This window comes from Meles meles, chromosome 18 (genome assembly GCF_922984935.1).
Source record: "Meles meles chromosome 18, mMelMel3.1 paternal haplotype, whole genome shotgun sequence".
In the NCBI taxonomy this organism is placed as follows: domain Eukaryota; kingdom Metazoa; phylum Chordata; class Mammalia; order Carnivora; family Mustelidae; genus Meles; species Meles meles.
This window is the reverse complement of record NC_060083.1, coordinates 57905790-57931654: the sequence shown is the minus strand read 5'-3', so window position 1 is coordinate 57931654 and position 25865 is coordinate 57905790. Positions and strand designations below refer to the sequence as shown.

Below are 25865 nucleotides of genomic sequence, written 5' to 3'. Positions count from 1 at the left end.
GTTCAGCAGGTCATGGGATACAAGATGAACACACATCAGTCAATCACATGTCCATTTACTAACAAGTGAACTTATGGAAACCTGAAATAACATGCATTCCATTTACACTTACTCCAAAGAAAATGAAATGATTAGGTACAAGCATAACCAAATATGTCCTGGATATGGATGCCCCAAATGACAAAAGGCTGATGTCGGAAATCAAAGAAAATTTATATAATTTAAAGGCCTTTCTCCATAAACCTGAGCTCTCATCTATCTGTCTGAAAACCAAATATCCTTCTTCCATGGGGCTCCAGAATTTCCATGAGCTCTGGCCCTCTGTCTGGAAGGATCTGGAGGGATCATGACAGGCCTTGATACTCGACTACAAAAGACAGTTCTGTTTTTTAGCTTTTGAACTTAAGTTCAGTTCATTAACATATACTGTATTTGAGATTCAGAGGTAGGAGTTAGTAAGTCATCAGTCTTACATCACACCCAGGTCTCATTACATCACGTGCCCTCCGTAATGTCCATCACCCAGTTACCCCATCCCCCCAACCCACCTCGTTCAGCAAACCTCAGTTTGTTTCCTATGCTCAAGAGTCTCTTATGTTTTGCACAAAAGGCATTTCTAGTCCCCAACCTCCAGGATGAGGATGAAGGTAATACCCAGAGCACACTTGTGGCAGTTCTTCAAGCCACCAATAGATGGCGATCGTGACCATTTCGCAAACTTGTGGGCAGCCCCTTCTTCAAGTACTTAAAAAGAATTCTCTAACAGGATTGCTTCTCTGCTGTTAGGTCCGCTGGGATGATTCAAATACTCTGATCCTGGCCACCCCAGGCGTTAGAACTAGACCCACTGTATCCTGGGTCTGGTTGACCTAGATGACCTTTCCTCCTCCGGCTCAGCCCTACAGTCGGCTTCCCTCCCCAAGCACCATGCTGCTCACCAGCTTGAGCTGTCTCCCTTGGGCTCAACTAGAGGTGGACCCAGACATTTACAGGTCCAGAGCTTGAGATGCAACCAGGGGTCCGGAGCCCAAAGGGTAGTTCAGACTAGAATAAGTCAGGACCCTCATCACCTGTGCCCCGGGGAGGGGATAGAACCAGGTAGAAAGACAGGACATCTCTGACTCTAGCCCAGGGCTTCCGCTTTATTGAGAAGCAGTGCCCACATGGCTCTTCTGGAATTCATACTCCCTGGAAGAGGTCGATAGATCCAGTGCCCCCTCCCGACCACGGTCAGCTGACATGGACCTTGGTATGGTGACACCTGGCGATGCTTCCCCTTATTGCCCAGGAGTGAGGGAAGCAGCTCTTTCAAGGACTCCCTGGGATCCGTGCCAGCAAGGTCTAAGGGAAGGTGGCTGAGGGGATGGGAAACAAGGAAGCAGAGGTGCGAGGACCAAGAAGATGGGCAGAAATGGGCAGGAGGTTGGGGTGGGAGGGTCTATCTTGCAGCGCAAGGAGAGAAGTCTGCCCTTGGCTCTTGCCTGGCCTCCCGTTAGCAGCATCAATTGTCGTCTTTAACATATTGTCTAAATTGAACTATCAATACAATCATAGGGCTGCCCTGACTTAAATGTTCATCCTGCTATTTCTGCATGTGTCTTATTCGAACTAAACACGAGGGAATTAACTTTGTGATTCAGGAATCATTTTCCTAGACCAATTAATTGTGCCCTATGACCACTTGCATATCCAAAAGTTGATTCCTGAGCACGTCCACGAGCTGTGAGCACACAGCGCAGGGGTCTGTCCCAGTGTCCTAGATAAGCTGGTGCCCATGGGGACACTGTCAGAGAGTAGGGACACCTGAGGCTCCAGGTGCAGGCAGGCCGGGGAACTCTTCATCCTCCAGGCTAACACTGGGACCCAAGTCAAGAACTTACCTCTTCCCACTCTCAAATAGCCCAGAATGTTTGTAACCCTACTTGGACATCCCTCTTTTCTTCAGACTCTTGAGAGTTTCACAAAACAAAAGTCTCCCAGGTGTTTTTAAGCCTCACAGAGACCCTAAAGCCAAAGAGGAATAAAGCAGATACTTCTGATTCCAGACCAAGGAAAGGCACTAACATTTGCCTGTAACTTGGTCTTTCCTTCATCACTATTTCCCTCGCAAAACGCAGACCCAGTTCACGTGGGGATGGTCCCCATGCTCTTCCATGCTCAGCCTGCTGACATCCTGGGTGTTTTCTCTGTGTCTCTCTGTAGCAGCCCCTTGAAACACCTGCATTCCACCAACTCTAGGAGATGTCCTGGGAGGCCACACTGCAGATGAGAAGAACCAGGTTTTGGATCTTCCTGTTGAGTCCTCACATGGATCTTCCTGAATGAGGTCCTCGTGTGCAGGCTTGGGGTTGAAGAAGTCAGTTGCCACAGGGTCAGATACACACGTGTGTCCGTGAGGGTTCTCTGGACAAACAGAACCAGTAGGAGAAGCATGCCTGTGAAGAGTTCATTAACGGAAGAGGCTCCCACGGTGATGGGAGCTGAGGAGCACCCAGGAGAGCGGGTGGTGAAATCCATTCTGAGTTCAAGGGCCTGCGAGCCCGGAGTACAGAGGGTGGGAAGAGATGGACGTCCCAGCTGAAGCCATCAGGCAGCAAAGGGCGAATTCCTCCTTCCTCTGCTGGTCATCCACTTCTACTCAGACCCTCAACAGATTGGACTGGATGAGGCCCACCCACCCCAGAGAGGGCACCTACCTCACTGAGTCCACGGATTCAAATGCTCATGTCATCCAGAAACGTGCTCCCAGACACACCCAAGATCATCTTCCATCTGAGCAGTCCGTGGACAGTTAACCCATACCGTGAATCATCACACCGCAGACTCAAACCTGAAGTCAAATTTCTGTTGTAATTGCTCTGTGCACCTGGTGGGTCTTCCAACTTCTCAACTCAGCCACGAGTTGCAGAAACTCAAGTTTTTACAAAAGGAAGATGCAATGGGAAGTGAAGGAGAGCTGGAAGAGAAGGTGGTGGGCTGAGAAGATTGAAGAAACCCTGAGTCCCTGTCAAGTTTCTCAAATTGTGTTACAATGGCCACCAGCTGCCTGACAAACCCTCTCATTCTGCAGGCCCTCTCCTGGGTCTGGAGATGGTGCTTCTCCCTCTTGCTGGTTGCTGGCCACTCTCTGCCTGCCAGCATCATGGTCTTTGGGAAAGGCACTTGAGCCGTCAAACCAGAGGAATCTGCATTCCATCCTGATATCATCACTCAAGATATGCTTCTGCTTAGGTTATTGGTGCCTGAGATTTAGGCAGGGTAAGTAGTTGCGGGGAAGATTATGGAAACTCTTTTCTGTGTGACAGAAAACCAATGAACATCTATACCCCCCACCCAAATCAAGCAAAGTTTCAGAGGTATACTTTCGTGTTTTGATGTTTGGTTTTTAAAAATCTTTTATTGGCGTGTCACAGGGAAACTGGAAATTGCACAAATATAAATACATAGATATCTGATATTTTTAGGAATCAAATCCTTTCACAGCCTCCACTTGGACCAGATACCCACATCCCTGGACAGGGGTCCTCTATATTGTGTCAGGGTGGGTGTGTGATCCCCAGATATGGCAGAAACAATGGCACACGACCTCCAAGGATAAATCATAAATATGATGTGCCTTGCTCTTCTTGGATTACTCTCTGTGGGAGAAACTGGATGCCCCACCATGCAGACACTCGAGCAGTTGTATTGGGTGAGGAGCTAAGGACTCCTGCTTACCCAAAGTGGACACGTCATCTCTGAAGCAGATCCTTCTGGCCAGTCCAGCCTTCCAATGAGTATAGCCTGGTCAACATCTTGACCACAATGTTGTGAAAGAGACACGCTGAGCCACAACCACCCAGATAAGACACTCTTATTAGATTTGTGACTTTCAGGAAGTGTGAGATAATGAATATTTATTGTTCCAGCCACCAAGTTTTGGGGAATTTGTTATACCACCATAGATATTGCATCTCATTGGACCACAGTTGTCTAGGGCCATGTCTGCAGCCAATTTTGTGTTTATTCATTCACTCAATCACTCATTCACTCCTTCTGTGAACAGTTATCAGAAGCCGACCATTGGTCACAAAGTGCAGTTGGGCACTGGCTTCTTGTGTGATGAATGAAGCAGACCCAGAATGCTGCTATGATATGAGCTCTATCCCAGTGGGGGAGATTCACAGAACCACCCGAGGAAACTTACGTACAAGGTTTGGTGAACTATGGAGGAATCAAACACGGGTTTGTGATTGAGACAACAGCGTGACCCTAGGAAGAGTGATCGGGGAAGCCTTTCTAAGGGAGTAGGTCCAAGGTGAAATCTATAACGTAAGATGGAAGAAGCAGTGAGAAAAGGTGGAAAGAGGATCCAAGGAGAGGGACAAACAGATGCTAAGTCCCTGGGGATGGGTGGGCTCTGTGGCTAGAGCATTGAGCACATTGGCAAAGGGGAGCAAGATAGAAATGCAGAACCCAGCAGTGGCTGGGCCACAGACCATGTAAACCAAGCAAGGGCAGAGACTGGGTGGGGAATTGTAGTGTTGGGACAAAGAGTGTACTGGCTACTCCTGAGTATTATTGAAGAGCTCTCTTGGTAATGAGTGGAAGGACGGAGGACAAGGCACGAGGGGACTGGGAGGAATAGGGATGTCACCATTGTCCTGAGAGGAGAGAGGATTGCTGTAATGCCAGGAGGAAGAGAGGCTATGGGAGATGGAGATGCTAGAAGAAATATTAATGGGGAGGGGCAGAGAGACGAATATTTGGTAACGGATCTGACTGCAATAACTCTGGGAATATTGTGGCCTTAGATTGGGATAAGATAGTGTGGGGGAGGAACAGATCTGGGCAGAGAGTGTTTAGGGGGAAATCGATAGATGTGATTGAGCATGACAAGCTTGAGGAGTTGGCATAACCCAGGCAAGATGTTGGGTCCTGCACCATGACCTGCCTCCCTACCATTTCCAGTGTAAACTCACACCAAACCCATCATGTCATGAGAATTAGCCACCCTGAGTTAGGACAGACCCACCTCCCCACCTCCCGGCAAGGACCATCCCCCAACTCTACACCTTGTAGAGGCCCCTGGTCATCATGTGAACCCAAAATGGACACCGGCAGTCAGTGCTTTGTCAGACCACCCTCTTGATACACAACGGCCCTTTGTACCACTGGATGGAGAGGAGAAGCCCAGTCTCAGCATCACATGTCCCCAACGTACCACCAGCTCCTTAAATCTCCGGACTTTCTTGTCTGTTGTCAGTCCTCTGCCCCGAGAGTCACAGTAGAGTGGACTTTGCAAAGAAGAAAGAGTCAAAGTGAGGTGCGCACGGGGTTGGTGATGGCCGTTCCATGTCCATTTTTCAGAACAGGAAAACACACAGGAAGGAAGAAAGTCTGGGGATTTGTACCCTGGTTAGAAACCCAGCACCCAGTTGGAATCTTTGAAGGCATCAGAGGTCACAGTTCCAACTTGTGTGGCCAAGGTGAGCAGGGGTCGCATGGGGACTGTGGCTGCTCAGAGCTGCAGGCTGGGGGGTCCTAACACCACTGTGGTCACCACTGATGCCTGAGAAGATGGGCAGTTGGGAGCTCCACCCCAGACATGATCTCTCCTGACCAAAAGGAAATGACATGTCATAGGGGTGGGGACATTCCCCAGAGGAAATGCTCACAGTGTTGCTCCACTGTAAGGGGCACGTGTGGATGGTGAGAGGAGCAGATATTGGCTGCGGAAGGGGTCGGCAATCCCAGTCCAGTCCTGGACCAGGAGCTGTCTTGTCATCGGGATTGAGTGGGTCTGGGGCACCAGGTCCAGGATTCTGCCTCAGCCCTTTCTGCTTCTGTCCCGCAGTTTCCTGCACCCCAACCAGCTTGAGTCGGCGTGGAAGAAGATTGTGAGAACAAGCACAGGCAGGACGAGGAAGCAAAGCGGCCCCAGAAAGCAGAAGTGGGCCCTGCAGAGAGGACCCTCTGTGAGGAGGCTTGAAATTGTCCCCCTGCCAGGAGCCGGCATTGCTGTGGGTGACGTCTGTGCTGCGGACATGACCCCAGAGGACGGGAGGCCGTGGCTGCCTGCAGCGCTGCTCCTTCTGCAGTTCCCAGGTGAGCGGGGCTGAGCTGGGCAGGGAAGTCTGCCCTGAGTGGGAAGGAGGGAGACAGGGGGACGAGGGTGTGAGGCAGCCCAAGGGGAGGAGGAGGATGTGGGTGGGAGGATGGAGAGCAGAGAAGATTCTCAGATCGACCAGCACTTCCTCAGCAGTGACCAGGAGGATTCAGTGCATCAGCGGGTGAGTCGTGTCCTCTGTGCCAGAAAGAGCGGCCCTGACAAGAGGGGAGGCCAGTGACCAGCATTACTGTAGAGTCACAGTCAGAAATGATGTCTCCGTGCATCACACACACACACACACATGCACACACACCAAGGACACACTCTCCTTGTGCCACGCTGTGCTGTGAGTAGGGAGCTACAGCCATTCCCTCTGGTCTCAGGAAAGGCCTGTCTCCTGCCAAGGCCTCCTCCAGACCCTGAGGGCCCTTCAGGGACTCAACAGTCAACTTGACCTCAGATCCCCTTGACCCAGGCCCATGTGGTAAGGGGTCACACTTGGCTGTGTTTTCCAGGTTGTTGGTCTCTGCGTGTCCCCATCTCCGTGATGGGCACCGTGGGGGGATCCGTGAGCGTGCAATGTCAGTACGAGGAGGAATTCAGAGAGAATGCCAAGTACTGGTGCAGGAGCCCATGTGTGTGGACTATGGTAAAGACCAAAAGGGCAGACAGAGAAGTGAGGAAGGGCCGTGTGTCCATCAGGGACCATCCTGCAAACCTCACCTTCACAGTGACCTTGGAGAGCCTCACAGAGGATGATGCCGGGACATACCAGTGCGGGATCGATACATCAGTCCACCAAGGATATTTGCTTGACCTCACCTTCCCAGTTGTGTTGTCTGTGACCCCAGGTGAGCTGTGCACATCCCTGCCCCCACACCAGCACCAGGGCTGCCTGAGACTGGGACTGATCACCCCGACCCCAGCAGGAACGCGGGGGGACGTGGGGTAGAACAGCGGGGTGAGGATGCAGTGGGTGACGCAGGACACCAGGGGTGTGTCCATGGTTGTGCGTATGCGTATGCGTGTTGTGTCTGTGTGTATGTCCATGTGTGTCTAGGTCTGTGTGCAGGTGTTGTGTTGTTTGTACACTCACACAAGCACATGCACACCTCTGGCTGACCTCCACGTGCCCTGCCCTGACACACTCTCACACCTAAAGCTCTCCCAGCGTGGGCCGTGCGAATGGCCCTAGTCTGGGGACAACTGTCTGCCTTCCTGTCCTGCCAAGGGTCCTGTCCTCGCTGAAGGTGTCCTGAGCCTCTTCCTGGACGTCTCTCTGTCCTCCCAATAGGGAACGGGACCTTAGGGCACTGGTTCCTCTCCCTTACTGGCTGCCCAGGACCCCGGGGCTCTAACAGGACATCACTGTGTCCTGGATGGCTCCTGAGCACCAGCCTCACAGCTGTGATCCTGGGAGTCTGCAACAACCTCGACAGGGGCCCAAGAAGGAGCCCCAGACCATGATGTGGGGCTTCTGTGAGCATTTGGGGAACAGCCTGCCCCTCCCCCCTGACCCTCCCCAGCCTCCTCTGGCAACTTGTCCCAGGAAACCCAGAAAAAAACCTGAAAGCTCCCCCCAGACAAAGGAGAAAAATGGGTTCTCAGGTCCTATGGCCCCAAACATATTTCCATGTGCTGCAAAGAATTCTTCCTTTCTAGAGCCCTGATTTTGTTTCCTGAGAACCTCCTGGAGTTCATCCTTCTAAGTGTTTAGGTTTCTACCTTGTGTTCTTATTTCTCATGTCCCTGATTCCCCTGTGATGTTGTCCTTCTTGTAACTCTTCATCTCTCTCACACGGGGCATTTCCCTTCCAGGCCCCTTGTGGGTTCCTATTTAACAGTGAGGAGCTGAGTGTCCTCGGACACCACCGCCTGGAAGAGAAAGACCATTGTTCAGCTGGTCTCAGAACAGGGAGCTTTCTGTGTGGTGCCCTGGGTCTGTGTCTGTCTCACTAGATCTTTCTTTCTGTCTATCCTTCTGTCTGTGTGGTGCCCTGGGTCTGTGTCTGTCTCACTAGATCTTTCTTTCTGTCTATCCTTCTGTCCTGTGGCCACCCATGTTCACAGTTCTGGCTGAGAGTTCGGGGCCTGAGTGCACTGAGCGCAGGACCCATCATTCAGTGTGCACTCTGCTGAGCGCCCTGTTTCATGGTCCTCACTCCAGACATCAGCCCTGCCTGAGGACCCGGCCTCCGGCCCCAGCTCTGGATCAGTCTCTACAGAGGAAAGCTCAACCCATCCTCTGCCAGGGGAAACAAGGGGCGGGGTGTCTGAACCCAGAGCCCGAGCTCCTTCCACACACTGTCCCATGACCTGCTGGGAGGATGCTCTGCCTCTGAAATCGCACACCTGGCCCGGGTGCACCTGTAGAGGGGGCCAGGGAGGCTGGAGTTCCAGGCAGGCCTGGGTGTGGCTGTGGGCAGAGGTGGAGCCTGGACCTGTCCAGATGTCCTGAGCGACCAGGATGATGTGAGTCGGAGCCACACATCTGCCAGAGAGTGGGAGAGCCCGGGGTGGGGGGGCAGCAGGACTGACTTGTGCTCTCCCCCCCACAGCCAGCACTGCAACCCCCAGCTCTGTGAGGCCCCCCAGCACTCCAGGTCTTCACGGGACACTGCCAGCCCCCACATGGGACACTGCGACCCAGCAGGAGTCCTCCACTTCCAGCCAACATCCTGGGTAATGGGCTAGCAGCTGGAGACCTTTGACACCTGGGTGATTTCTGGGGAACACGGAGGACAGAGCTGTGTGGGTGTGACAGTTGTGGCCTCCGTCCTGCTTTATTTACCAATTCCACACCTAACGGTGGAAGTCCAACCGTGTGCTGGGTGCCCTTCTAGAGACACAGCCCTGGGCCACCGAGACACAGTCCTGCTCTGAAAAAGCTGGGAAATTCACACAGTGGACAACTCAACCTGAGAACAGATGGGTCAGGGAGAGCATGTGTGGGGAGAGATGGGGGAGGGAATGCTCTTCAATACACAATGATCAGGGAGTCCTGGCCAGTGAGAGGACATTTCCCTGGAGACCTGTCGGTTTGGGGGAGCCGGCACTCAGGTATCTGCAGAAATCGGGCTCTGGGGACAGGGAAGACAAGTGCCAGTGTTGTGCAAAGGGGGCCTTTAGGACATAGGCCAGGCCAGCTGCTCTGGGGGTCCCTGAGCTCTCTTCCCTGCTCCCTTCCAGGACATCACTAGAGAGTCATCCTATTGAAGACCAGGCCTCAGAGGGAGAGGAGAGGTGAGTGGGGTCATTCATTCCCTCCATCATTAACCTCTGAATCTCAAGGCTAAGGTTTGGAGGGACCACACAGGTGCCAGATGGACCCTGGGACTAAAGCAAACACTCCATTCCCTCCTGGGAACTACTGGTTATGGGAGAGCAGACATTAGACAAGCAACCCAGCACTGATTTCTAGTCCATAGACAGGGTCACTGCCCATGGGGAGGGATTTGATAGAACTTTTTTCCTGGGCCAGGTCCTGCCTGCTTCCTGGGGTCTCCTAATGTCACTCCAATAGCCAGGCCTTCTCCATGTCCACATCATGTCTCAAGGGCAATTGTTAGCCTGAAGGTCACAGAAGTGGTCTGATGATGGGACTGTCCCAGGCATGGACCAACCTGGACGTGATTTCCTTCTGGACTGCTGGGGCCTCAGGACATGGGCACAGGGACAGAAGGAAAGTGGAGGGTACCAGGGCATTTCCCTGAAGATGGGGCTCACTGCCTTTCACCGTGTCCCCCACAGGTCCCTACTGAGCAGCATCTACTTTCCTTCCTGGAGGTGCCCCTGGTCCTGAGCATGCTCAGTGCTATCCTCTGAGGGAACAGGCCTCAGAGGAGATCTGATGGGAGGGGGCATCAGCCTGATAAAGCCAGTAACACCAACTGCCCATTAATTCATAGGAAGATGGTGTGCGTGGGAAGACAGTGGGCATGATGAAGGGAATCCAGATTCACTGAAAACAGATGACAAAGAGCCTGTTTGGGTTTGGATTTCCTCAAATCAGATGGAGAGACAAGGACTTAGGTGCAATTAGTTTATGGAATGGTGATCCCAGGAAGCAGAGGGAGGGATCAAGGAGGTGGGTGAAGCCAATGAAGTGTGCTTTGATGGAGGAGCTATCACAGGGCAGCTGGGCTCCGTCACTGGGCATCCTCGGATGTGCTGTGTAGGATGCCCCCCAGTCTGTCCCAGGATGCCGAGCCATGAGGAAGCTGAGGCAGTGATCAACATCCATCTGTCCTCATGGTGGAGAAAATGGTGGGGCTTCCTGTTTCTCAGAGAAAATGAGGGAAGTCCCCTGATCTAGAGAGAGTACTGTAGGCAAAGAGCCTTCTTATATTCTCACAGAGAGATGAGGGAAGGCCCCTCATCTGGAGAAAGAGTATGGCAGGCAGACGGGCCCTCCTGGGGACATGGATTCTGTGCCATATGTGGCGCGTTGTGCTCAGCAAGCTGAGCTCTCCTATAGCTAAAGAGAGTCCTCAGGCAAAGAGGTGAGGAGCTGGAGGGGGAAACCACTGGCCGGTCCAAGACTGTCCACAGCTGGCCCGGAGTTCAAATGGGGAAAGAGGATATGAGCCAGGGTGCCAAGTGGGTGTGCAAGAGGGTCCCAGTGTGACCTTGGAGAGGACCTCAGCCAAACCACAGGCTGAGAGCCAGGCAAGGGTCTGGCGAGGTGGAGAGCTTCTAGAAAGGTCCCGTGTGGGGAGGGGACACAGCACTTGTGAGGAGCTGGCATAGGGACAGTTACTAGGATGGGCAGGTGAGGGGATTGGCCATGAGCTGAGCTTGGGGTGCTCACTCCTGGACGCTGATGGACGTTATTGAGCAGTTTCAGCAGAAGAGCTTCTCCAACGATCATATTGAAGCTGAGTCCAGACTAGTTGAGAGAGGAGAGCTTTTATAAGGGAGCATTTCGCCCTCAAAATCTGCCCCCGCAGGAGCAAGTGAGTATTGAGGGTTGTGGGTTCAGAGAGCTGTTTCTGGGAGCCAGAGCCTCCTGGGTGTCCTCTTCTCCCTTTTTCTCCATTCCTCACCACCACATCCTCATGTGTCTGCTGTGTCCTGATGCTCAAGGTCAAGTCTTGACGGGACGACAGGAGACTGGGGCCCTCGGTGCTGGTCCATGCAGCCTTGAGGCTGATATTGATTTCTGAGGCCACAGGACTTGATCACAAAGGCAGGTGGGGGCAGAGCCTGGGCCTCGTGTCCAGGAGGAAACTCCTGCCAGTCACCGTGTCCCTCCTACAGGTCCCTGCTCAGCAGCGTCCACTTCCTGCTCCTCATTCTGCTGAAGGTGCCCCTGTTTCTGATGATGCTCAGTGCCGTGCTCTGGGTCAACAGGCCTCAGTGGGCAATTTGTGGGCACCAGAGTCAGCCTGATGAAGACAAGTTTCAGCCCTCCTTGCCCATCCATATCCTGTCCAGAGACAACACCACTTAGACTAGAAGAGGAAGAACTTCTGGCTCCAGACCTGTCTCCTCTCCCCTTATTGCCAAAACCTGGTAACAAACAAATCATTCAATACTTGAAGAAGCAATGAGATCCATCACACACACAAGTCGATGTGCGTGGCGTTTTGCTGGGGAGAATGGGGGAGGGACGCCCTAGGACTCCTAACTCTCGAGCAGAGAGCACCAAGCACAGCCCAGGTGACCACAGAGCCCGAGGTGAGGGAAGACCTGCTTTTCAATGACCTTGTCCTCTTGAGAACCCCCAGTGCAGGCTCTCAACGCAACGTTCCTTCCTTTCTACAACCACTCACCAAATATTCACCAAGAACCCCTGTGGCACCACACTTATTTCTAGGTGCTGGGAAGAAAGCAATCAACAAAATAAGTCCTTTCTATGCTAATGGGTGCTTTTGAAAACTCAAAAAAGAATATTGTTTTATAAGAAGAAGTGTCATAAGGAGGAATGGATGAGAGTTCAATGAATGGGGTGATAGAGGACGGAGTAGACTCTATCATTATGATGATGATGAGGATGATGAGGATGATGATGATGGTTCAGTTAACCACTGTAGAGCAAGCACATCATTAGTTTTCGATGTAATGCTCAGTGACTCCTTAGTTGCATAGAGCACCCAGTGCTCATCACAACGCGTGCCCTCGTTAATACCCACCACACAGCTACTCCATTCCCCTACCCACATCCCCTCGAAGACCCTAGGTTTGTTTCCCAGAATCCATATTCTCTCATGATTTGTCTCCTGTTGGGTGAGAGCCTCAGGCAGTTGAGGGAGGGAAGGTAGAAGGTCTGAACAAAGGCAAAGCTCAGGCCAGGGGAGGGTCCTGAGAGGCCAGTGGGCAGGACTCTGGGGGTAAGGTAGATGGATAGGCAAGGCAATCTATATTCCATATAGATGGAATCCAGCAAAGAATTATGCACCGTGACGGAGTGAGGTTTGTTCCAGGTAGAGAAGGCTGGTTCAACGTTGAAAACTGAATCATTGTAATCCACCATACCAAAGTAAGGAGGAGAAAAATCATAGGATCATATCAAATGATGCTGGAAAAGTGTATGACCAACTCTAATACCCACTCATGATCAAAAAGAAACTTATAAAAATATGAGTATTTTCAAGAAGGAATCTCTTAACTTTAAGAAGGAATAAGAAGGAATTTCCTCGACTTGATGAAGATCACCTAAAGGAAAAATACAGCTGACATTATTGTTAGTGATCAAAAACTGAGTTTTCCCTGTAAGATCCTGAGCAAGGCAGAGATGCCCACTCTCACCATATAGTCATCTTAGCCATGGCAATTATGGCCATTGCAGTAGGTCAGATAAAGAAATAAGGGCATGGAGAATGGAGAAGAAGAATAAAGCTGACCCTGTTTGCAGATGACATAATTGTCTATGTAGAAAATCTCAAGCAATCTACCACACCTCATAGAACTAAGAGGTGAGTTCAGCAGGTCATGGGATACAAGATGAACACACATCAGTCAATCACATGTCCATTTACTAACAAGTGAACTTATGGAAACCTGAAATAACATGCATTCCATTTACACTTACTCCAAAGAAAATGAAATGATTAGGTACAAGCATAACCAAATATGTCCTGGATATGGATGCCCCAAATGACAAAAGGCTGATGTCGGAAATCAAAGAAAATTTATATAATTTAAAGGCCTTTCTCCGTAAACCTGAGCTCTCATCTATCTGTCTGAAAACCAAATATCCTTCTTCCATGGGGCTCCAGAATTTCCATGAGCTCTGGCCCTCTGTCTGGAAGGATCTGGAGGGATCATGACAGGCCTTGATACTCGACTACAAAAGACAGTTCTGTTTTTTAGCTTTTGAACTTAAGTTCAGTTCATTAACATATACTGTATTTGAGATTCAGAGGTAGGAGTTAGTAAGTCATCAGTCTTACATCACACCCAGGTCTCATTACATCACGTGCCCTCCGTAATGTCCATCACCCAGTTACCCCATCCCCCCAACCCACCTCGTTCAGCAAACCTCAGTTTGTTTCCTATGCTCAAGAGTCTCTTATGTTTTGCACAAAAGGCATTTCTAGTCCCCAACCTCCAGGATGAGGATGAAGGTAATACCCAGAGCACACTTGTGGCAGTTCTTCAAGCCACCAATAGATGGCGATCGTGACCATTTCGCAAACTTGTGGGCAGCCCCTTCTTCAAGTACTTAAAAAGAATTCTCTAACAGGATTGCTTCTCTGCTGTTAGGTCCGCTGGGATGATTCAAATACTCTGATCCTGGCCACCCCAGGCGTTAGAACTAGACCCACTGTATCCTGGGTCTGGTTGACCTAGATGACCTTTCCTCCTCCGGCTCAGCCCTACAGTCGTCTTCCCTCCCCAAGCACCATGCTGCTCACCAGCTTGAGCTGTCTCCCTTGGGCTCAACTAGAGGTGGACCCAGACATTCACAGGTCCAGAGCTTGAGATGCAACCAGGGGTCCGGAGCCCAAAGGGTAGTTCAGACTAGAATAAGTCAGGACCCTCATCACCTGTGCCCCGGGGAGGGGATAGAACCAGGTAGAAAGACAGGACATCTCTGACTCTAGCCCAGGGCTTCCGCTTTATTGAGAAGCAGTGCCCACATGGCTCTTCTGGAATTCATACTCCCTGGAAGAGGTCGATAGATCCAGTGCCCCCTCCCGACCACGGTCAGCTGACATGGAACTTGGTATGGTGACACCTGGCGATGCTTCCCCTTATTGCCCAGGAGTGAGGGAAGCAGCTCTTTCAAGGACTCCCTGGGATCCGTGCCAGCAAGGTCTAAGGGAAGGTGGCTGAGGGGATGGGAAACAAGGAGGCAGAGGGGCGAGGACCAAGAAGATGGGCAGAAATGGGCAGGAGGTTGGGGTGGGAGGGTCTATCTTGCAGCGCAAGGAGAGAAGTCTGCCCTTGGCTCTTGCCTGGCCTCCCGTTAGCAGCATCAATTGTCGTCTTTAACATATTGTCTAAATTGAACTATCAATACAATCATAGGGCTGCCCTGACTTAAATGTTCATCCTGCTATTTCTGCATGTGTCTTATTCGAACTAAACACGAGGGAATTAACTTTGTGATTCAGGAATCATTTTCCTAGACCAATTAATTGTGCCCTATGACCACTTGCATATCCAAAAGTTGATTCCTGAGCACGTCCACGAGCTGTGAGCACACAGCGCAGGGGTCTGTCCCAGTGTCCTAGATAAGCTGGTGCCCATGGGGACACTGTCAGAGAGTAGGGACACCTGAGGCTCCAGGTGCAGGCAGGCCGGGGAACTCTTCATCCTCCAGGCTAACACTGGGACCCAAGTCAAGAACTTACCTCTTCCCACTCTCAAATAGCCCAGAATGTTTGTAACCCTACTTGGACATCCCTCTTTTCTTCAGACTCTTGAGAGTTTCACAAAACAAAAGTCTCCCAGGTGTTTTTAAGCCTCACAGAGACCCTAAAGCCAAAGAGGAATAAAGCAGATACTTCTGATTCCAGACCAAGGAAAGGCACTAACATTTGCCTGTAACTTGGTCTTTCCTTCATCACTATTTCCCTCGCAAAACGCAGACCCAGTTCACGTGGGGATGGTCCCCATGCTCTTCCATGCTCAGCCTGCTGACATCCTGGGTGTTTTCTCTGTGTCTCTCTGTAGCAGCCCCTTGAAACACCTGCATTCCACCAACTCTAGGAGATGTCCTGGGAGGCCACACTGCAGATGAGAAGAACCAGGTTTTGGATCTTCCTGTTGAGTCCTCACATGGATCTTCCTGAATGAGGTCCTCGTGTGCAGGCTTGGGGTTGAAGAAGTCAGTTGCCACAGGGTCAGATACACACGTGTGTCCGTGAGGGTTCTCTGGACAAACAGAACCAGTAGGAGAAGCATGCCTGTGAAGAGTTCATTAACGGAAGAGGCTCCCACGGTGATGGGAGCTGAGGAGCACCCAGGAGAGCGGGTGGTGAAATCCATTCTGAGTTCAAGGGCCTGCGAGCCCGGAGTACAGAGGGTGGGAAGAGATGGACGTCCCAGCTGAAGCCATCAGGCAGCAAAGGGCGAATTCCTCCTTCCTCTGCTGGTCATCCACTTCTACTCAGACCCTCAACAGATTGGACTGGATGAGGCCCACCCACCCCAGAGAGGGCACCTACCTCACTGAGTCCACGGATTCAAATGCTCATGTCATCCAGAAACGTGCTCCCAGACACACCCAAGATCATCTTCCATCTGAGCAGTCCGTGGACAGTTAACCCATACCGTGAATCATCACACCGCAGACTCAAACCTGAAGTCAAATTTCTGTTGTAATTGCTCTGTGCACCTGGTGGGTCTTCCAACTTCTCAACTCAGCCACGAGTTGCAGAAACTCAAGTTTTTACAAAAGGAAGATGCAATGGGAAGTGAAGGAGAGCTGGAAGAGAAGGTGGTGGGCTGAGAAGACTGAAGAAACCCTGAGTCCCTGTCAAGTTTCTCAAATTGTGTTACAATGGCCACCAGCTGCCTGACAAACCCTCTCATTCTGCAGACCCTCTCCTGGGTCTGGAGATGGTGCTTCTCCCTCTTGCTGGTTGCTGGCCACTCTCTGCCTGCCAGCATCATGGTCTTTGGGAAAGGCACTTGAGCCGTCAAACCAGAGGAATCTGCATTCCATCCTGATATCATCACTCAAGATATGCTTCTGCTTAGGTTATTGGTGCCTGAGATTTAGGCAGGGTAAGTAGTTGCGGGGAAGATTATGGAAACTCTTTTCTGTGTGACAGAATGAACATCTATACCCCCCACCCAAATCAAGCAAAGTTTCAGAGGTATACTTTCGTGTTTTGATGTTTGGTTTTTAAAAATCTTTTATTGGCGTGTCACAGGGGAACTGGAAATTGCACAAATATAAATACATAGATATCTGATATTTTAGGAATCAAATCCTTTCACAGCCTCCACTTGGACCAGATACCCTCATCCCTTGACAGGGGTCCTCTATATTGTGTCAGGGTGGGTGTGGGATCCCCAGATATGGCAGAAACAATGGCACATGACCTCCAAGGATAAATCATAAATATGATGTGCCTTGCTCTTCTTGGATTACTCTCTGTGGGAGAAGCTGGATGCCCCATCATGCAGACACTCGAGCAGTTGTATTGGGTGAGGAGCTAAGGACTCCTGCTTACCCAAAGTGGACACGTCATCTCTGAAGCAGATCCTTCTGGCCAGTCCAGCCTTCCAATGAGTATAGCCTGGTCAACATCTTGACCACAATGTTGTGAAAGAGACACGCTGAGCCACAACCACCCAGATAAGACACTCTTTTTAGATTTGTGACTTTCAGGAAGTGTGAGATAATGAATATTTATTGTTTCAGCCACCAAGTTTTGGGGAATTTGTTAGACCATCATAGATATTGCATCTCGTTGGACCACAGTTGTCTAGGGCCATGTCTGCAGCCAATTTTGTGTTTATTCATTCACTCAATCACTCATTCACTCCTTCTGTGAACAGTTATCAGAAGCCGACCATTGGTCACAAAGTGCAGTTGGGCACTGGCTTCTTGTGTGATGAATGAAGCAGACCCAGAATGCTGCTATGATATGAGCTCTATCCCAGTGGGGGAGATTCACAGAACCACCCAAGGAAACTTACGTACAAGCTTTGGTGAACGATGGAGGAATCAAACACGGGTTTGTGATTGAGACAACAGCGTGACCCTAGGAAGAGTGATCGGGGAAGCCTTTCTAAGGGAGTAGGTCCAAGGTGAAATCTATAACGTAAGATGGAAGAAGCAGTGAGAAAAGGTGGAAAGAGGATCCAAGGAGAGGGACAAACAGATGCTAAGTCCCTGGGGATGGGTGGGCTCTGTGGCTAGAGCATTGAGCACATTGGCAAAGGGGAGCAAGATAGAAATGCAGAACCCAGCAGTGGCTGGGCCACAGACCATGTAAACCAAGCAAGGGCAGAGACTGGGTGGGGAATTGTAGTGTTGGGACAAAGAGTGTACTGGCTACTCCTGAGTATTATTGAAGAGCTCTCTTGGTAATGAGTGGAAGGACGGAGGACAAGGCACGAGGGGACTGGGAGGAATAGGGATGTCACCATTGTCCTGAGAGGAGAGAGGATTGCTGTAATGCCAGGAGGAAGAGAGGCTATGGGAGATGGAGATGCTAGAAGAAATATTAATGGGGAGGGGCAGAGAGACGAATATTTGGTAACGGATCTGACTGCAATAACTCTGGGAATATTGTGGCCTTAGATTGGGATAAGATAGTGTGGGGGAGGAGCAGATCTGGGCAGAGAGTGTTTAGGGGGAAATCGATAGATGTGATTGAGCATGACAAGCTTGAGGAGTTGGCATAACCCAGGCAAGATGTTGGGTCCTGCACCATGACCTGCCTCCCTACCATTTCCAGTGTAAACTCACACCAAACCCATCATGTCATGAGAATTAGCCACCCTGAGTTAGGACAGACCCACCTCCCCACCTCCCGGCAAGGACCATCCCCCAACTCTACACCTTGTAGAGGCCCCTGGTCATCATGTGAACCCAAAATGGACACCGGCAGTCAGTGCTTTGTCAGACCACCCTCTTGATACACAACGGCCCTTTGTACCACTGGATGGAGAGGAGAAGCCCAGTCTCAGCATCACATGTCCCCAACGTACCACCAGCTCCTTAAATCTCCGGACTTTCTTGTCTGTTGTCAGTCCTCTGCCCCGAGAGTCACAGTAGAGTGGACTTTGCAAAGAAGAAAGAGTCAAAGTGAGGTGCGCACGGGGTTGGTGATGGCCGTTCCATGTCCATTTTTCAGAACAGGAAAACACACAGGAAGGAAGAAAGTCTGGGGATTTGTACCCTGGTTAGAAACCCAGCACCCAGTTGGAATCTTTGAAGGCATCAGAGGTCACAGTTCCAACTTGTGTGGCCAAGGTGAGCAGGGGTCGCATGGGGACTGTGGCTGCTCAGAGCTGCAGGCTGGGGGCTCCTAACACCACTGTGGTCACCACTGATGCCTGAGAGGATGGGCAGTTGGGAGCTCCACCCCAGACATGATCTCTCCTGACCAAAAGGAAATGACATGTCATAGGGGTGGGGACATTCCCCAGAGGAAATGCTCACAGTGTTGCTCCACTGTAAGGGGCACGTGTGGATGGTGAGAGGAGCAGATATTGGCTGCGGAAGGGGTCGGCAATCCCAGTCCAGTCCTGGACCAGGAGCTGTCTTGTCATCGGGATTGAGTGGGTCTGGGGCACCAGGTCCAGGATTCTGCCTCAGCCCTTTCTGCTTCTGTCCCGCAGTTTCCTGCACCCCAACCAGCTTGAGTCGGCGTGGAAGAAGATTGTGAGAACAAGCACAGGCAGGACGAGGAAGCAAAGCGGCCCCAGAAAGCAGAAGTGGGCCCTGCAGAGAGGACCCTCTGTGAGGAGGCTTGAAATTGTCCCCCGCCAGGAGCCTGGCATTGCTGTGGGTGACGTCTGTGCTGCAGACATGACCCCAGAGGACGGGAGGCCGTGGCTGCCTGCAGCGCTGCTCCTTCTGCAGTTCCCAGGTGAGCGGGGCTGAGCTGGGCAGGGAAGTCTGCCCTGAGTGGGAAGGAGGGAGACAGGGGGACGAGGGTGTGAGGCAGCCCAAGGGGAGGAGGAGGATGTGGGTGGGAGGACGGAGAGCAGAGAAGATTCTCAGATCGACCAGCACTTCCTCAGCAGTGACCAGGAGGATTCAGTGCATCAGCGGGTGAGTCGTGTCCTCTGTGCCAGAAAGAGCGGCCCTGACAAGAGGGGAGGCCAGTGACCAGCATTACTGTAGAGTCACAGTCAGAAATGATGTCTCCGTGCATCACACACACACACACATGCACACACACCAAGGACACACTCTCCTTGTGCCACGCTGTGCTGTGAGTAGGGAGCTACAGCCATTCCCTCTGGTCTCAGGAAAGGCCTGTCTCCTGCCAAGGCCTCCTCCAGACCCTGAGGGCCCTTCAGGGACTCAACAGTCAACTTGACCTCAGATCCCCTTGACCCAGGCCCATGTGGTAAGGGGTCACACTCGGCTGTGTTTTCCAGGTTGTTGGTCTCTGCGTGGCCCCATCTCCGTGATGGGCACCGTGGGGGGATCCGTGAGCGTGCAATGTCAGTACGAGGAGGAATTCAGAGAGAATGCCAAGTACTGGTGTAGGAGCCCATGTGTGTGGACTATGGTAAAGACCAAAAGGGCAGACAGAGAAGTGAGGAAGGGCCGTGTGTCCATCAGGGACCATCCTGCAAACCTCACCTTCACAGTGACCTTGGAGAGCCTCACAGAGGATGATGCCGGGACATACCAGTGTGGGATCGATACATCAGTCCTCCAAGAATATTTGCTCGACCTCACCTTCCCAGTTGTGTTGTCTGTGGATCCAGGTGAGCTGTGCACACCCCTGCCCCCACACCAGCACCAGGGCTGCCTGAGACTGGGACTGATCATCCCGACCCCAGCAGGAACGCGGGGGGACGTGGGGTAGAACAGCGGGGTGAGGATGCAGTGGGTGACGCAGGACACCAGGGGTGTGTCCATGGTTGTGTGTATGCGTATGCGTATGTGTGTTGTGTCTGTGTGTATGTCCATGTGTGTCTAGGTCTGTGTGCAGGTGTTGTGTTGTTTGTACACTCACACAAGCACATGCACACCTCTGGCTGACCTCCGCGTGCCCCGCCCTGACACACTCTCACACCTAAAGCTCTCCCAGCGTGGGCCGTGCGAATAGCCCTAGTCTGGGGACAACTGTCTGCCTTCCTGTCCTGCCAAGGGTCCTGTCCTCGCTGAAGGTGTCCTGAGCCTCTTCCTGGACGTCTCTCTGTCCTCCCAATAGGGAACGGGACCTTAGGGCACTGGTTTCTCTCCCTTACTGGCTGCCCAGGACCCCGGGGCTCTAACAGGACATCACTGTGTCCTGGATGGCTCCTGAGCCCAGCCTCACAGCTGTGATCCTGGGGGTCTGCAACAACCTCGACAGGGGCCCAAGAAGGAGCCCCAGACCATGATGTGGGGCTTCTGTGAGCATTTGGGGAACAGCCTGCCCCTCCCCCCTGCCCCTCCCCAGCCTCCTCTGGCAACTGGTCCCAGGAACCCAGAAAATACCTGAAAGCTCCCCCCAGACAAAGGAGAAAAATGGGTTCTCAGGTCCTATGGCCCCAAACATATTTCCATGTGCTGCAAAGAATTCTTCCTTTCTAGAGCCCTGATTTTGTTTCCTGAGAACCTCCTGGAGTTCATCCTTCTAAATGTTTAGGTTTCTACCTTGTGTTCTTATTTCTCATGTCCCTGATTCCCCTGTGATGTTGTCCTTCTTGTAACTCTTCATCTCTCTCACACGGGGCATTTCCCTTCCAGGCCCCTTGTGGGTTCCTATTTAACAGTGAGGAGCTGAGTGTCCTCGGACACCACCGCCTGGAAGAGAAAGACCATTGTTCAGCTGGTCTCAGAACAGGGAGCTTTCTGTGTGGTGCCCTGGGTCTGTGTCTGTCTCACTAGATCTTTCTTTCTGTCTATCCTTCTGTCCTGTGGCCACCCATGTTCACAGTTCTGGCTGAGAGTTCAGGGCCTGAGTGCACTGAGCGCAGGACCCATCATTCAGTGTGGACTCTGCTGAGCGCCCTGTTTCATGGTCCTCACTCCAGACATCAGCCCTGCCTGAGGACCCGGCCCCCGGCCCCAGCTTTGGATCAATCTCTACAGAGGAAACTCAGCCCATCCTCTGCCAGGGGAAACCAGGGGTAGGGTGCCTGAGCCCAGAGCCCTGAGCTCCTTCCACACACTGTCCCATGCCCTGTTGGGAGGATGTTCTGCCTCTGAAATTCCCCACCTGGCCAAGGTGCACCTGCAGAGGAGACCAGGGAGCCTGAAGTTCGAGGCAGGACTAGGTGTGGCGTGGACAGATGTGGCGCCCAGACACCTGTCGAAATGGCCTGAGGGACCAGGACTATGTGAGTCGGAGGCAACAGGTGACAGAGAATGGGAGACCCTGGGGGAGGACAGCAGGACTGACATGTGCTCTGCCCCCCACAGACAGCACTGCAACCCCCAGCTCTGTGAGGCCCCCCAGTGCTCCAGGTCTTCACAGGACACTGCCAGCTCCCACATGGGACACTGCGACCCAGCAGGAGTCCTCCACTTCCAGCCAACATCCTGGGTAAGGGACTAGCAGCTGGAGACCTTTGACCCCTGGGTGATTTCTGGGGAACACGGAGGACAGAGCTGTGTGGGTGTGACTGTCGTGGCCTCCGTCCTGCTTTATTTACCAATTCCACACCTAACGGTGGAAGTCCTACCGTGTGCCGGGGCGCACTTCTAGAGACACAACCCTGGGCCACCGAGACACAGTCCTGCTCTGAAAAAGCTGGGAAATTCACACAGTGGACAACTCAACCTGAGAACAGATGGGTCAGGGAGAGCATGTGCAGCAGAGTGATGGGGGTGGGAATGCCCTTCCATACACAATGATCAGGGAGTCCTGGCCAGTGAGAGGACATTTCCCTGGAGACCTGTAGGATTGGGGGAGCCGGCACTCAGGTATCTGCAGAAATCCGGCTCCAGGAAAAGGGAAGACAAGTGCCAGTGTTGTGCAAAGGGGGCCTTCAGGACGTCGCCCAGGCCAGGTGCTCTGGGGTCCCCTGGGCTCTCTTCCCTGCTCCCTCCCAGGCCCTCACTGGAGAGTCATCCTATTGCAGACCAGGCCACAGAGGGAGAGGAGAGGTGAGTGGGGTCATTCATTCCCTCCATCATTAACCTCTGAATCTCAAGGCTAAGGTTTGGAGGGACCACACAGGTGCCAGATGGACCCTGGGACTAAAGCAAACACTCCATTCCCTCCTGGGAACTACTGGTTATGGGAGAGCAGACATTAGACAAGCAACCCAGCACTGATTTCTAGTCCATAGACAGGGTCACTGACCATGGGGAGGGATTCGATAGAACTTTTTTCCTGGGCCAGGTCCTGCCTGCTTCCTGGGGTCTCCTAATGTCACTCCAATAGCCAGGCCTTCTCCATGTCCACATCCTGTCTCAAGGGCAATTGTTAGCCTGAAGGTCACAGAAGTGGTCTGATGATGGGGTGTCCCAGGACATGGACCAACGTGGACCTGATTTCCTTCTGGACTGCTGGGGCCACAGGACATGGGCACAGGGACAGAAGGAAAGTGGAGGGTACCAGGGCATTTCCCTGAAGATGGGGCTCACTGCCTGTCACCGTGTCCCCCACAGGTCCCTACTGAGCAGCATCTACTTTCCTCTCCTTCCTGGTCTTCCTGGAGGTGCCCCTGGTCCTGAACATGCTTAGTGCTATCCTCTGAGGAACAGGCCTCAGAGGGGATCTGATGGGAGGGGGCATCAGCCTGATAATGCCAGTAACACCAACTGCCCATTAACTCATAGGAAGATGGTGTGCGTGCGAAGACAGTGGGCATGATGAAGGGAATCCAGATTCACTGAAAACAAATGACAAAGAGTCTGTTTGGGTTTGGATTTCCTCAAATCAGATGGAGAGACAAGGACTTAGGTGCAATTAGTTTATGGAATGGTGATCCCAGGAAGCAGAGGAAGGGATCAAGGAGGTGGGTAAAGCCAATGAAGTGTGCTTTGATGGAGGAGCTATCACAGGGCAGCTGGGCTCCGTCACTGGGCATCCTCAGATGTGCTGTGTAGGATGCCCCCCAGTCTGTCCCGCCGAGCCATGAGGAAGCTGAGGCAGTGATCAACATCCGTCTGTCCTCATGGTGGAGAAGATGGTGGGGCTTCCTGTTTCTCACAGAAAATGAGGGAAGTCCCCTGATCTAGAGAGAGTACTGTAGGCAAAGAGCCTTCTTATATTCTCACAGAGAGATGAGGGAAGGCCCCTCATCTGGAGAAAGAGTATGGCAGGCAGACAGGCCCTCCTGGGGACATGGATTCTGTGCCATATGCGGCGCGTTGTGCTCAGCAAGCTGAGCTCTCCTATAGCTAAAGAGAGTCCTCAGGCAAAGAGGTGAGGAGCTGGAGGGGGAAACCACTGGCCGGTCCAAGACTGTCCACAGCTGGCCCGGAGTTCAAATGGGGAAAGAGGATATGAGCCAGGGTGCCAAGTGGGTGTGCAAGAGGGTCCCAGTGTGACCTTGGTGAGGACCTCAGCCAAACCACAGGCTGAGAGCCAGGCGAGGGTCTGGCGAGGTGGAGAGCTTCTAGAAAGGTCCCGTGTGGGGAGGGGACACAGCACTTGTGAGGAGCTGGCATGGGGACAGTTACTAGGATGGGCAGGTGAGGGGATTGGCCATGAGCTGAGCTTGGGGTGCTCACTCCTGGACGCTGATGGAGGTTATTGAGCAGTTTCAGCAGAAGAGCTTCTCCAACGATCATATTGAAGCTGAGTCCAGACTAGTTGAGAGAGGAGAGCTTTTATAAGGGAGCATTTCGCCCTCAAAATCTGTCCCCGCAGGAGGAAGTGAGTATTGAGGGTTGTGGGTTCAGAGAGCTGTTTCTGGGAGCCAGAGCCTCCTGGGTGTCCTCTTCTCCCTTTTTCTCCATTCCTCACCACCACATCCTCATGTGTCTGCTGTGTCCTGATGCTCAAGGTCAAGTCTTGACGGGACGACAGGAGACTGGGGCCCTTGGTGCTGGTCCATGCAGCCTTGAGGCTGATATTGATTTCTGAGGCCACAGGACTTGAGCACAAAGGCAGGTGGGGGCAGAGCCTGGGCCTCGTGTCCAGGAGGAAACTCCTGCCAGTCACCGTGTCCCTCCTACAGGTCCCTGCTCGGCAGCGTCCACTTCCTGCTCCTCATTCTGCTGAAGGTGCCCCTGTTTCTGATGATGCTCAGTGCCGTGCTCTGGGTCAACAGGCCTCAGTGGGCAATTTGTGGGCACCAGAGTCAGCCTGATGAAGACAACCTTCAGCCTTCTTTGCCCATCCATATCCTGTCCAGGGACAACACCACTTAGACTAGAAGAGGAAGAACTTCTGGCCCCAGACCTGTCTCCTCTCCCCTTATTGCCAAAAACTGGTAACAAACAAATCATTCAATACTTGAAGAAGCAATGAGATCCATTACACACACAAGTCGATGTGCGTGGCGTTTTGCTGGGGAGAATGGGGGAGGGACGCCCTAGGACTCCTAACTCGTGAGCAGAGAACACCAAGCACAGCCCAGGTGACCAGAGAGCCCGAGGTGAGGGAAGGCCTGCTTTCAATGACCTTGTCCTCTTGAGAACCCCCAGTGCAGGCTCTCAACGCAACGTTCCTTCCTTTCTACAACCACTCACCAAATATTCACCAAGAACCCCTGTGGCACCACACTTATTTCTAGGTGCTGGGAAGAAAGCAATCAACAAAACGAGGCCTTTGTATTCTAATGGGTGCTTTTGAAAACTCAATAAAGAATATTGTTTTATAAGAAGAAGTGTCATAAGGAGGAATGGATGAGAGTTCAATGAATGGGGTGACAGAGGACAGGAGTAGACTCTTTCATTATGATGATGATGATGAGGATGATGATGATGGTTCAGTTAACCACTGTAGAGCAAGCACATCATTAGTTTTCGATGTAATGCTCAGTGACTCCTTAGTTGCATAGAGCACCCAGTGCTCATCACAACGCGTGCCCTCGTTAATACCCACCACACAGCTACTCCATTCCCCCACCCACATTCCCTCGAAAACCCTAGGTTTGTTTCCCAGAATCCATATTCTCTCATGATTTGTCTCCTGTTGGGTGAGAGCCTCAGGCAGTTGAGGGAGGGAAGGTAGAAGGTCTGAACAAAGGCAAAGCTCAGGCCAGGGGAGGGTCCTGAGAGGCCAGTGGGCAGGACTCTGGGGGTAAGGTAGATGGATAGGCAAGGCAAGCAGATGGAATCCAGCAAAGAATTATGCACCGTGATGGAGTGAGGTTTGTTCCAGGTAGAGAAGGCTGGTTCAACGTTGAAAACTGAATCACTGTAATCCACCATACCAAAGTAAGGAGGAGAAAAATCATAGGATCATATCAAATGATGCTGGAAAAGTGTATGACCAACTCTAATACCCACTCATGATCAAAAAGAAACTTATAAAAATATGAGTATTTTCAAGAAGGAATCTCTTAACTTTAAGAAGGAATAAGAAGGAATTTCCTCGACTTGATGAAGATCACCTAAAGGAAAAATACAGCTGACATTATTGTTAGTGATCAAAAACTGAGTTTTCCCTGTAAGATCCTGAGCAAGGCAGAGATGCCCACTCTCACCATATAGTCATCTTAGCCATGGCAATTATGGCCATTGCCATAAGTCAGATAAAGAAATAAGGGCATGGAGAATGGAGAAGAAGAATAAAGC

At 51.9% G+C, this 25865-nt stretch overlaps 2 protein-coding genes across 4 annotated transcripts; both read left to right on the top strand.

Annotated features, from left to right (window-relative positions):
* Window positions 1-5699: 5699 nt before the first annotated feature.
* On the top strand, window positions 5700-11815 carry LOC123929336 (CMRF35-like molecule 6). Of its 2 annotated transcripts, none has more exons than XM_045984882.1 (5): window positions 5700-6087; window positions 6607-6942; window positions 8650-8773; window positions 9281-9334; window positions 11444-11815. In XM_045984882.1, exons 1-5 carry the CDS (start codon window positions 6027-6029, stop codon window positions 11541-11543), a joined length of 675 nt encoding a protein of 224 aa, XP_045840838.1. In that variant the 5' UTR covers window positions 5700-6026; the 3' UTR covers window positions 11544-11815. The 2 variants fall into 2 exon arrangements, with proteins under 2 accessions (XP_045840838.1, XP_045840837.1); XM_045984881.1 differs by having other exon boundaries at window positions 11351-11814.
* A 6889-nt stretch (window positions 11816-18704) lies between these two features.
* On the top strand, window positions 18705-24881 carry LOC123929341 (CMRF35-like molecule 6). 2 transcript variants are annotated; one of them, XM_045984887.1, is made up of 5 exons: window positions 18705-19092; window positions 19610-19945; window positions 21591-21714; window positions 22224-22277; window positions 24302-24881. In XM_045984887.1, exons 1-5 carry the CDS (start codon window positions 19032-19034, stop codon window positions 24492-24494), a joined length of 768 nt encoding a protein of 255 aa, XP_045840843.1. In that variant the 5' UTR covers window positions 18705-19031; the 3' UTR covers window positions 24495-24881. The 2 variants fall into 2 exon arrangements, with proteins under 2 accessions (XP_045840843.1, XP_045840844.1); XM_045984888.1 differs by lacking the exon at window positions 22224-22277.
* Window positions 24882-25865: the final 984 nt, after the last annotated feature.